This window comes from Dipodomys merriami, unplaced genomic scaffold, assembly GCF_024711535.1.
Source record: "Dipodomys merriami isolate MVZ:Mamm:240054 unplaced genomic scaffold, mDipMer1.0.p SCAF_202, whole genome shotgun sequence".
NCBI lineage: Eukaryota > Metazoa > Chordata > Mammalia > Rodentia > Heteromyidae > Dipodomys > Dipodomys merriami.
In genome coordinates, this window is record NW_027203405.1 from 2,123,740 (window position 1) to 2,136,985 (window position 13,246).

Consider the following 13,246-nt stretch of genomic DNA (forward strand, 5'->3'; position numbering starts at 1 on the left):
CATTTTTAAATTATAGTTGTATAAAGGGGTTTTGATTCCAGAAGTCAGATTATGAGATCAGTGCCACCCTTGCATTGTTTTCCTTTGCCTTTCCCCATCTCATCCCTACCCCCAAGCTATGTAGTTCCATTTTTACACAATGTACAATGAATATAATGACTATGTTTGCGCACCCTTTCTTCCTCCATTAGTGTCTTCTTCCCTTGGCTTTTGCCCTCTCCCTTAGAATGTTTCATCTTCCTAGCATTCATTTTATTAAGTGGCTTGTTAGTTTTTTGAAGAACTTATGACACCATTGGACTCCTCCTCTAAGTATAATGGCACTAAGTATATAAATGACACTAATTACTTTAGCCACTGTGTCCTTTTTTTGGGGGGGGAAACAAGTTGTGGGGCCTGAACTCGGCCTGGGCACTGTCCCTCAGCTCTTCAGCTCAAGGCTAGCGCTCTGTCACTTAAGCCACAGCGCCACTTCCGGCTTTTACTGCTTACGTGGTACTGAGTTACTGAACCCAGGGCTTCATGAATGCAAGGCAAGCACTCTGCCACTGAGCCACCTTCCCAGCCCCCACTGTGTCTTTCTTGTTCACAGCTTTAAACTTTTTCTTAGCTGGCCAGATTGTTTTTCAAAATTTTCTCCACTCTATCTTTTTTTTTTTTTGTCAGTCATGGGGCTTGAACTCTGGGCCTGGGCACTGTCCCTGTGCTCTTCAACTCAAGGTGAACACTCTACTGCTTGAGCCACAGCGCCACTTCCCGTTTTCTGAGTGGTTTATTGGAGATAAGAGTCTCACGGACTTTCCTGTCCGGGCTGGTTTTGAACCTCGATCCTCAGATGTCAGCCTCCTGAGTAGCTAGGATTACAGGCGTGAGCCACTGGCGCCCGGCTTAGTAATTATTTTTGTGTTGTACTGAGGCTTACTTGCTCAGCTAGCTTGCTTGGCTGGTGAATTACCATTTAAGTTGTGCCTCCAGCACAGCTTTTTGATGATTATTTCGATAATGGAATCTTAAGGACCTTCCTTCCTTCCTTCCTTTCTTTCTTTGTTTCTTTCTTTCTTCCGTTTCTTTGTTTCTTTCTTTTTCTTTTTTCTTTTTGTCAGTCATGGGGCCTGAACTCTGGGCCTGAGCACTGTCCCTCAGCTCTTCAGCTCAAGGTGAGTGCTCTACCACTTGAGCTACAGCGCCACTTCCGGTTTTCTTGTGGTTTATTGGAGATAAGAGTCTCACAGACAGCCGGGCGCTGGTGGCTCACGCCTGTAATCCTAGCTACTCAGGAGGCTGAGATCTGAGGATCGCGGTTCAAAGCCAACCCGGGCAGAAGAGACCGTGAGACTCCTATCTCCAATAAACCACCAGAAAACCGGAAGTGGCGCTATAGCTCAAGTGGTAGAGCGCTTGCCTTGAGCTGAAGAGCTGAGGGATAGCGCCCAGGCCCAGAGTTCAAGCCCCACGACCGACAAAAAAAAAAAAAAAAAAAAAAAAAGAAGTCTCACAGACTTCCCTGCCCGGGCTGGCTTTGAACCGAGATCCTCAGATTGCAGCCTCCTGAGTAGCTAGGATTATAGGCGTGAACCACCAGCGCCTGGCTCTTAAGGACTTTTCTGCTTCAAGTTACTGTCCCCCAGAGGAAAAATGTATTTGCTGTTTTGTAGATGAACTAAGTCTTAGGAATTTTTGGTTAAGTGTTTTGGAGACTCAGAATTACGCTTGTCTACCAGGCATCAAACTGGAAATAAATTTCCCAACTGAGAACTCAGAAAGTAAGAATTGGTGTCCAGTGAGACCCAGTGACCCAGTGAGAGCCAGTGTGCCAGCAAGACCCAGTGTTGCAGTTACCCAGTGAGAATCAGTGTCCACTGGAGTCACTGTCCCAGTGAGAGCCAGTGTCCCAGTGAGACTGGGACACTCTTTGGTGGTAGCCAGCAGGTTCTTGCAGAGCAGTGAGTGGTGCACATGCGCAAACAGCTGTGGTTTCAGGGAGGGCGACCCTGTCAGAGACTGCGGCCTGTGCTTGTTGCTTGTGCTTGTGAGGGTGGGACAGATGTTCTTCCGTGTTGACTAGTGCTCTTGAGGAAGGAGTCCTTTGTCTCCTTGCTGTTTGTTGTGTGGGTAGTTTAGTCCTTGGCATTTTTACTTTTGCACAGATAACTCGGACCTCTCTGAGGCTCTCTTGCTTCCTCCTTGATGCCTAGCTCAGTCTACACACTGCATGTTTGGAGCAGATTTCCCTCAGAGGGTTTGACTCCATCAGTTGTACCCTTGTTCTAAGGGACTTGTGGGAAAGTTCCTTCTCCAATCTCTAGTAGTCCTCTTGCTGTTAGGAGATGTGTGTTCACAGTAAATTCTATAGGATGCAATAAGCTGTTGTGATAGTTTATTTTTTGTTGGTTGTGGGGCTTGAACTCTGGGTCTGGGCGCTGTCCCTCAGCTCTTCAGCTCAAGGCTAGCGCTCTACCACTTGAGCCATAGCACCACTTCTGGTTTTCTAGTGGTTTATTGGAGATAAGAGTTTCACAGACTTTTCTGCCCGGGCTGGCTTTGAACGGCGATCCTCAGATCTCAGCGTCCTGAGTAGCTAGCATGACAGGCGTGAGCCAGCAGTGCCTGGCGTGATAGTTTATTTTTTTTAAAACTCCCTGATAAGTGGATGATGAATCCAAAATGTTAGGTGATATGACAAAACTAACAGGACTTAAGAAACAAAGAACTCCCACTCATCTGGTTGAACCACTACTAAATATCCCCATGCTGCTGATCACATATATGGTATATAACATATGAGCACCTTTATAAATAAAAAAAAAAAAAAAAAACAAAAAAAAAACTGTACATTTGTATTTATAACATTTTGATGTTCACCTTCTTTTTCAGGCTCAAATATTTAAGCATGGAAAACGTGAAGACTGTCTACCTTATGGTAAGGTGAATTAGTGATGTCAGTTTTCTGGTATGATGTCAGTATGTTCTGCATATGGTCCCTGAACATTGATCCGTAGTGTAGGAATCTAATTTGGTGTATTTAGATGCTCTCATAGCCCTTAGGTTTTTTTGTTTTGTGTGTCTTGGTAAGTGGGACTTTTGGCAAACTTTATTAGTTATTTGAAATACAGGAAATTGCTGACGTTTCTGTACTGGAGATCCAGGCTCTTAGCGCCTTATTGCTGTGTCTTGTTCACAGTTGCCACTGGCCTGCTGGGGTCCTGTAGCGGCCACTTCCCCGTTGACTTTACTCCCTGTCTCCCCGTCCCCTCCTGCCACCTCCTCTCCCCTCCCATCCCCATTAACCTCTAGTCCTCCCTCCCTCCTTCTGTGCTCCGCCTCCTTTTTCCCCTGCCACCGGGTCCCTGTCCTCTCATCTGCTCTGTTGGTTCCATCCTGACTTCTCTGTGTCCTCCTCTCCCTTGTACGGTCTGTTTTACCTCAAGCCCATTTCTGAGAGCTAGGCCTATGTTTCTGTCCTGGGCCTTTATGGCTGTCCATAGAATGCCGTCCTTGTGCTCTCTTGGCCTTGGCTACTCCCAGGTCTGACTGGCCTGTGTAGCACAGGGTCCTGACAGGCTGCTGCCTATGTGAGACCTTTCCACCATACTCCCCACCTGGGCCCAGCCTCCTTTTCTGTCATTGTCACCGTTCCTGCATTGTGCTGAGTGACTCAGTGGGTTCTACCATCCTGCTTTTGATAGAAACCCTGGAAAAAGGGGGTTTTGTAGGTCAGGGCTCTGGTGCTCAGTATTTCTTAGCCATCACCTGCCTGTGGACTTGGTTGTATTGGATACGGGGTGAGTTTGGTCTCTGCTGAGTCACACGCTCTTGTTTGCAGCCAGCACTGTGCTCCAGTGCCTTGACAGATGCAGACTCCCCGAGTGCAGCCAGACCCGGCTGCGGAAGCTGGGCGTGAAGCTTGTGCAGCGTCTTGGGCTCACCTTCCTGAAGCCGAAGGTGGCAACGTGGAGGTGAGTCAGGGTCAGGGGGCAGGCTCTTACCCAGGTGGGGACGGCCGCATGGGCTGATGGGAAAACCTGTCTTCTGAGTTAATTTTTCTTTAGTTTCTGAAGTGTTTCTCATTGTGAAAGGAGTGATTTTCCTTTTGGTTATATATAGGTCTTACAGTTATACTAGCTGAAGCTGGAGTGGTGACGAGAGAAGTCTGCTTTGGTCTTCCCTGTTGCTCATGTGCAGGATGTGGTCACTGGGGGAGCTTCTTTTTTTTTTGCCAGTCCTAGAGCTTGAACTCAGGGCCTGGGCGCTGTCCCTGAGCTTCTTTTGCTCAAAGATAGCACTCTACCACTTGAGCCACAGCGCCTCTTTCGGCCTTTTCTGTGTCTGTGGTGCTGAGGAATGGAACCCAGGGCTTCATGCATGCTAGGCGAGCGCTCTACCGCGAGGCCACAGTCCTAGCCGGAAGCTCCTTTTTGATTTGTGATGGGTCTGAAAGCCGGATGTAGAATGTCTTTGCTTGTGGTAAAGATGGTGCTGGGTGTGATCAGTGGTTTTGAATCGCTGGCTCTGTGGCACAGACTCTGGCAATGTTCTTAGGATGTGTGTTTTTAGTAACCTTCAGTTCTGTTTATTTCAAGTGTAACTTGAAATATGATTTGGGAAGCTATATTTGAAGTATGATTTAGGAAGCCATATTTTAAGTTCAGTTGGTTAAACTTTGTTGCAAATGGCAGCAAATTTTACAGAAATATGTTGTGGTTCAGATACTTCTTGGGTATTTAGTATACAGTTCACTCTAAGAGCTTATTGGGTAGGCTCCAGTAGCTCATGCCTATAATCCTACCTATCTAGGAGGCTGAAATCTGAGGATCACAGATTGAAGCCAGCTTGGGCAGAAAAACCTTAGAGACTCTTACCTGCAAGTAACCATCAAAAAGCCAGAACGGGAGGTATGGCTCAGATGGTAGAGTGCCAGCTGTGAGTGATGTATCCATTCCCACAGTCAGCCTAAGGAATCAGTACACACAGTTAGGCAGCTTGGTGAGATCCGAGGTCTGCAGGGGTAGGAAGCAGGCTGGGGACACAGAGGAACTGGTACTCTAGTCAAGCTGACAGACAGACAGGAAGGACAGTGTTTTATTCTGTTGAGCTAAGTTGTTTGGATGAGGCTAACTCATACTTGGGAGGGCCACCTGGAAGCATCCAGATCTACCTAGACATGTCACATTCATGCTCATAAGTACTGGGGACATTCATGGGGGACGGATTATAATTTAAAGTCCTTACACATAATTGGCAATACAGTTCTATAACTGATCATACAATTCTATAATAGTACTTACCAATTCTATAATTGGTAATATACTTAGGTTTTACTTTCTTTCTTTCTTTTGGTCAGTTGTGGGGTCTGCACTCTGGGCCTGGGCACTGTCCCTCAGCTCTTCATCTCAAAGCTAGCACTCTACTACTTGAGCCACAGGGCCACTTCTGGCTTTTTTTCTGCTTATGTGGTGCTGAGGATTCAAACCCAGGGCCTCATGCATTCAAGGCAAGCACTCTACTATTAAGCCAGATCCTCAGCCAAACTGATGACTTGAATCACCAAGAAATTTGATTGTAGGTTCAGGCTGTACTAGCTTACCTGAGTGTGCTTTGTTTTACATAGGTATCAGCGTGGCAGCCGGTCTTTGGCTGCCAATCTGAAGCTCTGCACCCAGGATCAAAGTGAGCAGAAGGCACCGACTGACAGCGTGGCTTCTGATGCTGAGGAGGACTATGACATCCCAGAAGGGGTGGAGAGTGTGATAGGTAGGTGGGGCTTGGGACCCTGCCTGGGCTGTTCCTCCGTTTCCCTCCCATATTGGTACCCTCACTGAACATATGGCCAGTGGCCTGTCCTCTCCGTGGACGGGTTGCTCCCTAGTAGCCTTAGGCTCCCCCTAGCTCTCAGCTGTGTCACACTTCTTTCTGCACACCTCTGGGGAGCTAGGGCTCTCAGGGTAGTTGAGGTGGGCACTTGGTTCTTGAATCTGTAGCACTTTCATGTTTCCCCCAGTGGCATCTCAACTCCTGAAGCTCCTACCGTGGGGAGGTTGACCCAGTACTCTAGTCACACAATGGAGACTTCTGCCCACCTTCCGCTCTGTATCCTTCTGCTACTCCCTAATGCTTCTTTCCTATGGGGACCCTGGCTGAGAGGGCTGGGCCAGGCTGACCTATCTGCTCCTTCAGGGCAGGTTTCCACCTAGACTACAGATCGCCCTCATGTGCTGCCCAGGTTCCCCTTTCCTTGTTGCTGTGATGTGACATCTGGTGCCCTCCCTGGGTTGCTCAAGGCCGTTCAGAACGCCACCATCCCATACGGAGCCCCTTGGCCTCCTCCTTGTTGCTCTCTGATCATCACTGCAGGCATATTTCGTCATTGCCCTTTTGTTGGCTTGTCTCAAATCCTACTCCCCTTCTTTTTCTCCCAGGTTTTCTGGGGCTTCTGGTGTCCTATGGCCAAGGTGTTTTGAGGGTTACTGGGTTTTGAGGGCCCATCCTGCAGGAGCAGGCTCAGACGCTGCCTGGAGGTCCCCAGCTGCTTCAGCTGTCCTCAGCCTCCCTTCCAATGTGCTGGGGCAGACCCTTGTTCTGAGCCTTTGCTTTGCCCTTAGCCTTCATCTTGCACTGGGCCTTCTTCACCTGGTTGACTTCTCTGATGGGATTCCATTAGGAACAGTAACAAAAATGGGTTTCCTGGGTTCATTTAAAAATAGAGGAAGCTGGGCTGGGAAGGTGGCTCAGTGGTAGAGCGCTTGCCTTGCATGCCTGAGGCCCTGGGTTCGATTCCTCAGCACCACATAAACAGAAAAAGCCAGAAGTGGCGCTGTGGCTCAAGTGGTAGAGCGCTAGCCTTGAGCTGAAGAGCTGAGGGACAGTGTTCAGGCCCTACGACCGGACCCCCCCCCCCAAAAAAAAAAAAAATAGAGGAAGCTGGGCGCCGGTGGCTCATGCCTGTAATCCTAACTACTCAGGAGGCTGAAATCTGAGGATCGCGGTTCAAAGCCAGCCTGGGCAGGAAAGACCATGAAACTATTATCCCCAATAAACCACTGGAAAACTGGAAGTGGTGCTATGGCTCAAGTGGTAGAGCACTGGCCTTGAGCTGAAGAGCTGAGGGACAGCGCCCAGGCCCAGAGTTCAAGTCCCATGACCAACCAAAAAAAGAAAGAAAGAATTTACTGAGGCTGATAGCTCATGTTCTGGTTGTTACAGAACAGCTTCTGGTTGGGTTGAAGGACAATGACACGGTGGTGCGGTGGTCTGCAGCCAAAGGGTAAGTGCTGGTGCCTTGCGAGGAGCAAAGTGACGTCCTAGGAGAGGGACAGGCCTGTATCTCAGTGTCCTTAAAAACTTCACACAGGGCTGGGGAGGGGGCTCAGTAGAGCGCTGGCCTTGCATGCCTGAGGCCCTGGGTTCCATTCCTCAGCACCACATAAGCAAAAAGAAAAAAGCCGGAAGTGGTGAGTGTGGCTCAAGTGGTAGAGCGTGCCTTAAGCTGAAGAGCTGATGGACAGCGCCCAGGCCCAGAGTTCAGGCCCCACGACCGGACCCCAAAAAAACCCACAAAAATACTTCACATGGGGTTTGAGAGCTTCATACTCCTTACAGGTTCTCAAAAGATAGAATGACTGTTTTTTAGGTCATATTTCTTCTTTTATAACTTAATTTTAAGATGTGAGTTTTAGGTTCTAGTGCGATTGTGAGTTCTGCAGGTATAGATGTATAGTTTTAAGTTGTCTGTGAGGCTCCATTGTGGAAAGGGCTGGCAAGTACGGGTCAGCGGGGGCTTTTCTATCTATAGGTTCCACTGGGACCGCATAATTTTGGAGCTCCCCACGGGCCAAAGGGCATTCAAATCAGCAGTGCTAAGTTTCAGCCCGTAATCAGTGTGGCTTGGTATGAGATTAGGTTGAGAGGGCCTTTCCTGTGAGTTTGACTTCAGGACTCTCTCTGCCCTGTGTGGGCTCCCCACCCCCCGACATCATTGAGAGCCAAAAGTGTTTCTTGTGGAAGGGGGGTTGTGGGCCCCCCCCCCCCCCCGCCAGGTGAACAGCCGGAATTGGAGCTTATAGCAAGCACCTGGTGCTCCTGTGCTGGTGGCTCGTAACCATTAGTAATGGACTCAATGCCCACATTACTGTGGGGTACGATGCTGCCTGCTCCTCCCTGACACATAGAGTGGTTGCTGGGCAGGGCTGGCTGGAATGAGCATGTGTGTCTGATGAACTGTTGCTTTTCTTTCCAGAATTGGCAGGATGGCTGGAAGGCTTCCCAAAGAGCTGGCAGACGACGTGGTGGGGTCTGTGCTGGACTGCTTCAGGTTCGTTCTCACACTCGGGCACAGCTGCAGCATTGCTCTTGGTCCTGTTACATCCCCTTTCAGTCGAGCTGTTCTTCAAAACCCCAAACCTATTCTTACCTTTTGAAGTTAAACTTGGCAATTTTGGTCATCTTGTGTGTTGCTATTGTCAACATGGTTATATTTAAACTTTAGGAAGAAGTGAAGCTAGTGTGGAACCTGTGTACACAGGATTTTCATTCTTCGGTGTGAACTTGGGTCTGCATTGTAGACAGAGCTTTCTGTGATGAAAGGGTGCTCCATCTGTAGTATGGCCACAAGCCTGTGGTGCTGCAGCTGTCGAGGGGGGCACTTGTGACAGAGGCCTGGAGTCAATGTTCACTGGAATTTTAGTTTAGGTTTTTTTTTTGTGTGTGTCAGTCGTGGGGCTTGAACTCTGGGCCTGGGCACTGTCCCTCAGCTCTTCAGCTCAAGGCTAGCGCTCTACCACTTGAGCCACAGCGCCACTTCAGGCTTTTTCTGCTTATGTGGTGCTGAGAAATGGAATCCAGGGCCTCAGGCATGCAAGGCAAGTGCTCTACCACTGAGCCACCTTCTCTTGTACACTTCTATTTTGTTTTTCTTTGTCGGTTGCGAGGACCTGGGCACTGTCCCTCAGCTCTTCAGCTCAAGGCTAGTGCTCGACCACTTGAGCCACAGCACCACTTCGTTTTCTGGTGGTTAATTGGAGATTAATCAAAGTCTCATGGACTTTCCTGCTTGGGCTGGCTTTGAACCGTGAGCCTCAGATCTCAGCTTCCTGAGTAGTTAGGATTACAGGCGTGAACCACTGGTGCCCTGCAAATTTTAGTGTTTTTTTTTTTTTTTTGATTGGTCGTGGGGCTTGAACCCTGGGCTTGGGCACTGACCCTGCGCTCTTCAGCTCAAGGCGAGTGCTCTATCACTTGAGCCACAGCACCACTTCTGGTTTTCTGGTGGTTTATTGGAGATAAGAGTCTCATGGACTTTCCTTCCCAGGCTTGCTTTGAACCAAGATCCTCAGATCTCAGCCTTCTGAGTAGCTAGGATTACAGCCACCAGTGCCCAGCTCAAGTTTTATTTATTTGTTTGTTCATTTATTTATTTATGCTGGTCTTGGGGCCTGAACTCTTGGGCCTGGGCGCTGTCCCTCAGCTCTTCAGCTCAAGGCTAGCGCTCTACCACTTGAGCCACAGCGCCACTTCTGGCTTTTTCTGCTTATGTGGTGCTGAGGAATCAAACCCAGGGCCTCATGCATGCAAAGCAAGCTCTATACCATTGAGCCACCTTCCCAGCCCATGTTTTAGTGTTTTTTTTTTTTTTTTGTTTTTTGTTTTTTTGGGTCCGGTCGTGGGGCTTGAACTCTGGGCCTGGGCGCTATCCCTCAGCTCTTCAGCTCAAGTCTAGCGCTCTACCACTTGAGCCACAGCGCCACTTCCGGCATTTTTCTTTTTGCTTATGTGGTGCTGAGGAATAGAACCCAGGGCCTCAGGCATGCAAGGCAAGCGTGCTACCACTGAGCCACCTGTTTTAGTGTTTTAAAAGGGCATTCTGATCTGAGAGTTCATGGTGTGTGTGTGTGTGTGTGTGTGTGTGCATGGCGTGTGTGTGTGTGTGTGTGTGCATGGCGTGTGTGTGTGTGTGTGCGTGGCGTGTGTGTGTGTGTGTGCATGGCGTGTGTGTGTGTGTGTGCATGGCGTGTGTGTGTGTGCGTGGCGTGTGTGTGTGTGTGTGTGCATGGTGTGTGTGTGTGTGTGTGTGTGCATGGCGTGTGTGTGTGTGTGTGTGTGTGTGTGTGTGTGTGTGTGTGTGTGTGTGTGGGGTGATGAATTTGACCTGGGACCATTCCCAGGCAGGGGACTGGTCCCCTGCCTCCCTGAGGATTGTTACATTATGTGTGACAGGACTCTGGCCTTGTTCAGGACGCTGCTTTGCCTTGGCACTTCAGGAGCTGGTGCTGCGGTGTTCTGTCATGCTCTGTGGCTATGACTGGCTGCAGAAGTGCACTGTCAGCACTTTGGATATTCCAGGTGTGCTACCTGTGTCTCTAGGGACAGGCTTGCCAGCAACCCCGTCGGTTTCCTTCTGTAGCAGGTCTCTCTGCCTTGTGTAGCCTCAGGGCTGTTCAGTGACAGTTACCAAGTGCAGGAAACAGTATGTCACATTGGGCATCTATGTTGAAGTAATGTTATGTGTAGTAGAAATATTCCTAGCAGAAAGTACTCTCCTAATTGGGGCTGCTTGTGGAGCAAATACAGATTCTCTGTTGGGGTTCTATGGGCTTGTGATCCTGGAGCCTCTTTCTGGAGGGTCTGGACAGGTGCTGTGCTGCTGCTGTCCCTCTCCCTGTCTGCCTGGGCAGTGGTCAAGGCAGCTAGCCCGCCCTGCTCTCTCAGAGGGTTCTCAGAAGCTGGCCTTGGTGGGTGGCAAGGCTGGGATCACACCCATCTCCTTGGGGCAGTGGTTTTCCTGAAGTGGCTTCTTTTTCTTTTTTTCCCTATGGTATTGCTGTACGTACTCACTGGTCATTTAGTGGTTTTTTTGGTGACCATATTAGGATTGGGCCTCCACAGGTGTCTTCTGCTATAGCTATCTCTCCATTTCTTTTTGGCTTTAGTCAGTTTTAGGTAGAGTTTTGTATTCTTGTTGGGCTGGCCTCAGACTGTTAGCCTCCTACTTATGATCTCCTGCATAGCTGGGATTTTAGGCATGATCACGTGTTCTTAGCTAGAGCATCTGTCTGTCTGTCTATCTATCTATCTATCTATCTATCTATCTATCTATCTATCTATCTATCTATCTATCTAATCTTTGCCAGTGGTGGAGCTTGAACTCAGGGCCTGAGCTTTTTTTGCTCAAGGCTAGCACTCTACCACTTGAGCCACAGCACCACTCCTGGCTTTTTCTGTGTATGTGGTGCTAAGGAATAGAACCCAGGGCTTCATGCATGCTAGGTAAGCACTCTACCACTAAGCCACATTCCCAGCCTAGCTGGAGCTTTTTATCTAAATTCTTCTGGAGTTTTCCTTTGCATCTTTCTCTGCCCTTGGGTGTTACTCGTCTCCATGGGCTTTGTGGGGCCCTGGTGTGAGCCATTCCTCCAGATTTTACTCCTTTCTCTTGGCTTGTAGTCTTGGCCTAGTGTCAGTCATCCTGACTAGTTTAATCTTGCATTGTTTCTGTTATTTATGCTATTTGTGCATCTCTACATTTTTTTTTTTTTTTGGTGCCAATTTTGAGGCTTGAACTCAGGGCCTGTGCATTGTCCCTGAGCTTTTTTTTTTTTTTTTTTTTTTTTTTGTCGGTTGTGGGGCTTGAACTCTGGGCCTGAGCACTGTCCTTCAGCTCTTCAGCTCAAGGCGAGCGCTCTACCACTTGAGCTACAGCGCCACTTCCGGTTTTCTGGTGGTTTATTGGAGATAGGAGTCTCACGGTCTTTCCTGCCCGGGCTGGCTTTGAACCGCGATCCTCAGATCTCAGCCTCCTGAGTAGCTAGGATTACAGGCGTGAGCCACCAGTGCCTGGCTTTGAGCTTTTTTTTTTTAAGTTTTTTTTTTTTATTGTGAAAATACCATACAGAGGGGTTACAATTACATGAGCCAAGGTAATAAGTACATTTCTTATCAAGCATTGTTGCCTCCTCCTTTGTTTTTCCCCTATCATCCCTCCCCTCCCATCTCCACAACTAAACTCCCCCTCCCCCCTAGAATCTTTGTTCACGATTAGCACTCTGCCACTTTAGCCACAGCTACACTTCTGGCTTTTTTTAGTGCTTAATTGGAGATAAGAGTCATAGACTTCCCTGCTCAGGCTGGCTTTGAACTGCAGTTTTGATCTCAGCTTCCGGAGTAGTAGGCATGAGGATTACTAGCACCAGCTTGTACATATCATTTATATAGCTGAGTTTTAGAGGGCAGAAGTGATCTTACTGCTCTTGAATCCTCAGCCAAAATAGCAGTGCGGCATGTTGGAGGAAGGACCGTGGTGAGTCGAGCCTGAGCCTCCTGGCCCCTTCTTCCTGCTTCTCTTGGCTCCCATCATTGTGTGCCTTTTATGTCAATGGATTTTGTGTTTCTGGATGCTTCTTGGATTGAGTTTGAGGGCTGGAGCTTGCTTTTAGTTCCTGATTGAAGGTTCTCCCTGTCTTCCTGTCATTGAGGACCAGGCGCCCTTCCTGCCAGCCTTGCCTGGCAGGAGCCACAGCGACACACTTTCCCTTTAGAAAAGACATTACTTGTATTGTATTTGGGTTATCATATGGATATGTTTATTCAGATGTTATTAAGGTTCATGGACAAGCCTCTCTTTCTAATAAAGTTCTAAAGGCTACAAATGCTGACATTAAGATTTAGAAATGGGCTGGGCGCCAGTGGCTCACACCTATCATCCTAGCTGCTCAGGAGGCTGAGATCTGAGCATTGAGGTTCAAAGCCAGCCCAGGGAGGAAAGTCCATGAGACTCCTATCTCCACCAGAAAACCAGAAGCGGTGCCGTGGCTCAAGTGATAGAGTGCTAGCCTTGAGCTGAAGAGCTCAGGGACAGTGCCCATGTTCAAAATTCAAGCCCCATGACTGACCCCCCCAAAAATTAATAAAGGTGTTATAAATTGTTTTGCTTTTTAAAAATTTTTTTATTTTTATTGTGAAAATACTGTACAGAGGGGTTACAATTACATGGGCAAGATAATGAGTACATTTCTTATCAAGCTTTGTAGCCTCCTCCTTTGTTTCCCCTTCCCATCCCTTCCCATCCTCCCCCCGCCCCCCAGTTGTTTTGCTTTTTGCCAGATGTATTTCTATATTTATGTTGGTAGCAAAAATGGAAATTTCAGAGCAGCCTTGACCAGTCTGAGCATAATCACTCATACTAATAATCATAACAGGCCACATCCTGAAGAGAGCTTCTGAGCTATTAAAGGGACATTCTTTTTTTTTTTTTTAC

At 48.3% G+C, this 13,246-nt stretch overlaps 1 protein-coding gene across 1 annotated transcript in view; it reads left to right on the forward strand.

Moving 5' to 3' along the window:
- The window catches only part of Tbcd (tubulin folding cofactor D), a gene marked incomplete at its 3' end in the record, with an annotated part of 126,673 nt that overhangs the window by 39,551 nt on the left and 73,876 nt on the right, over positions 1-13,246 (forward strand). Inside the window, exons 8-12 of the mRNA XM_070031580.1 lie at positions 2,875-2,920; positions 3,824-3,956; positions 5,609-5,751; positions 7,201-7,261; positions 8,234-8,308. Coding sequence (XP_069887681.1) covers positions 2,875-2,920; positions 3,824-3,956; positions 5,609-5,751; positions 7,201-7,261; positions 8,234-8,308 — 458 coding nt within the window. The remainder of the gene's footprint in view (positions 1-2,874; positions 2,921-3,823; positions 3,957-5,608; positions 5,752-7,200; positions 7,262-8,233; positions 8,309-13,246) is intronic.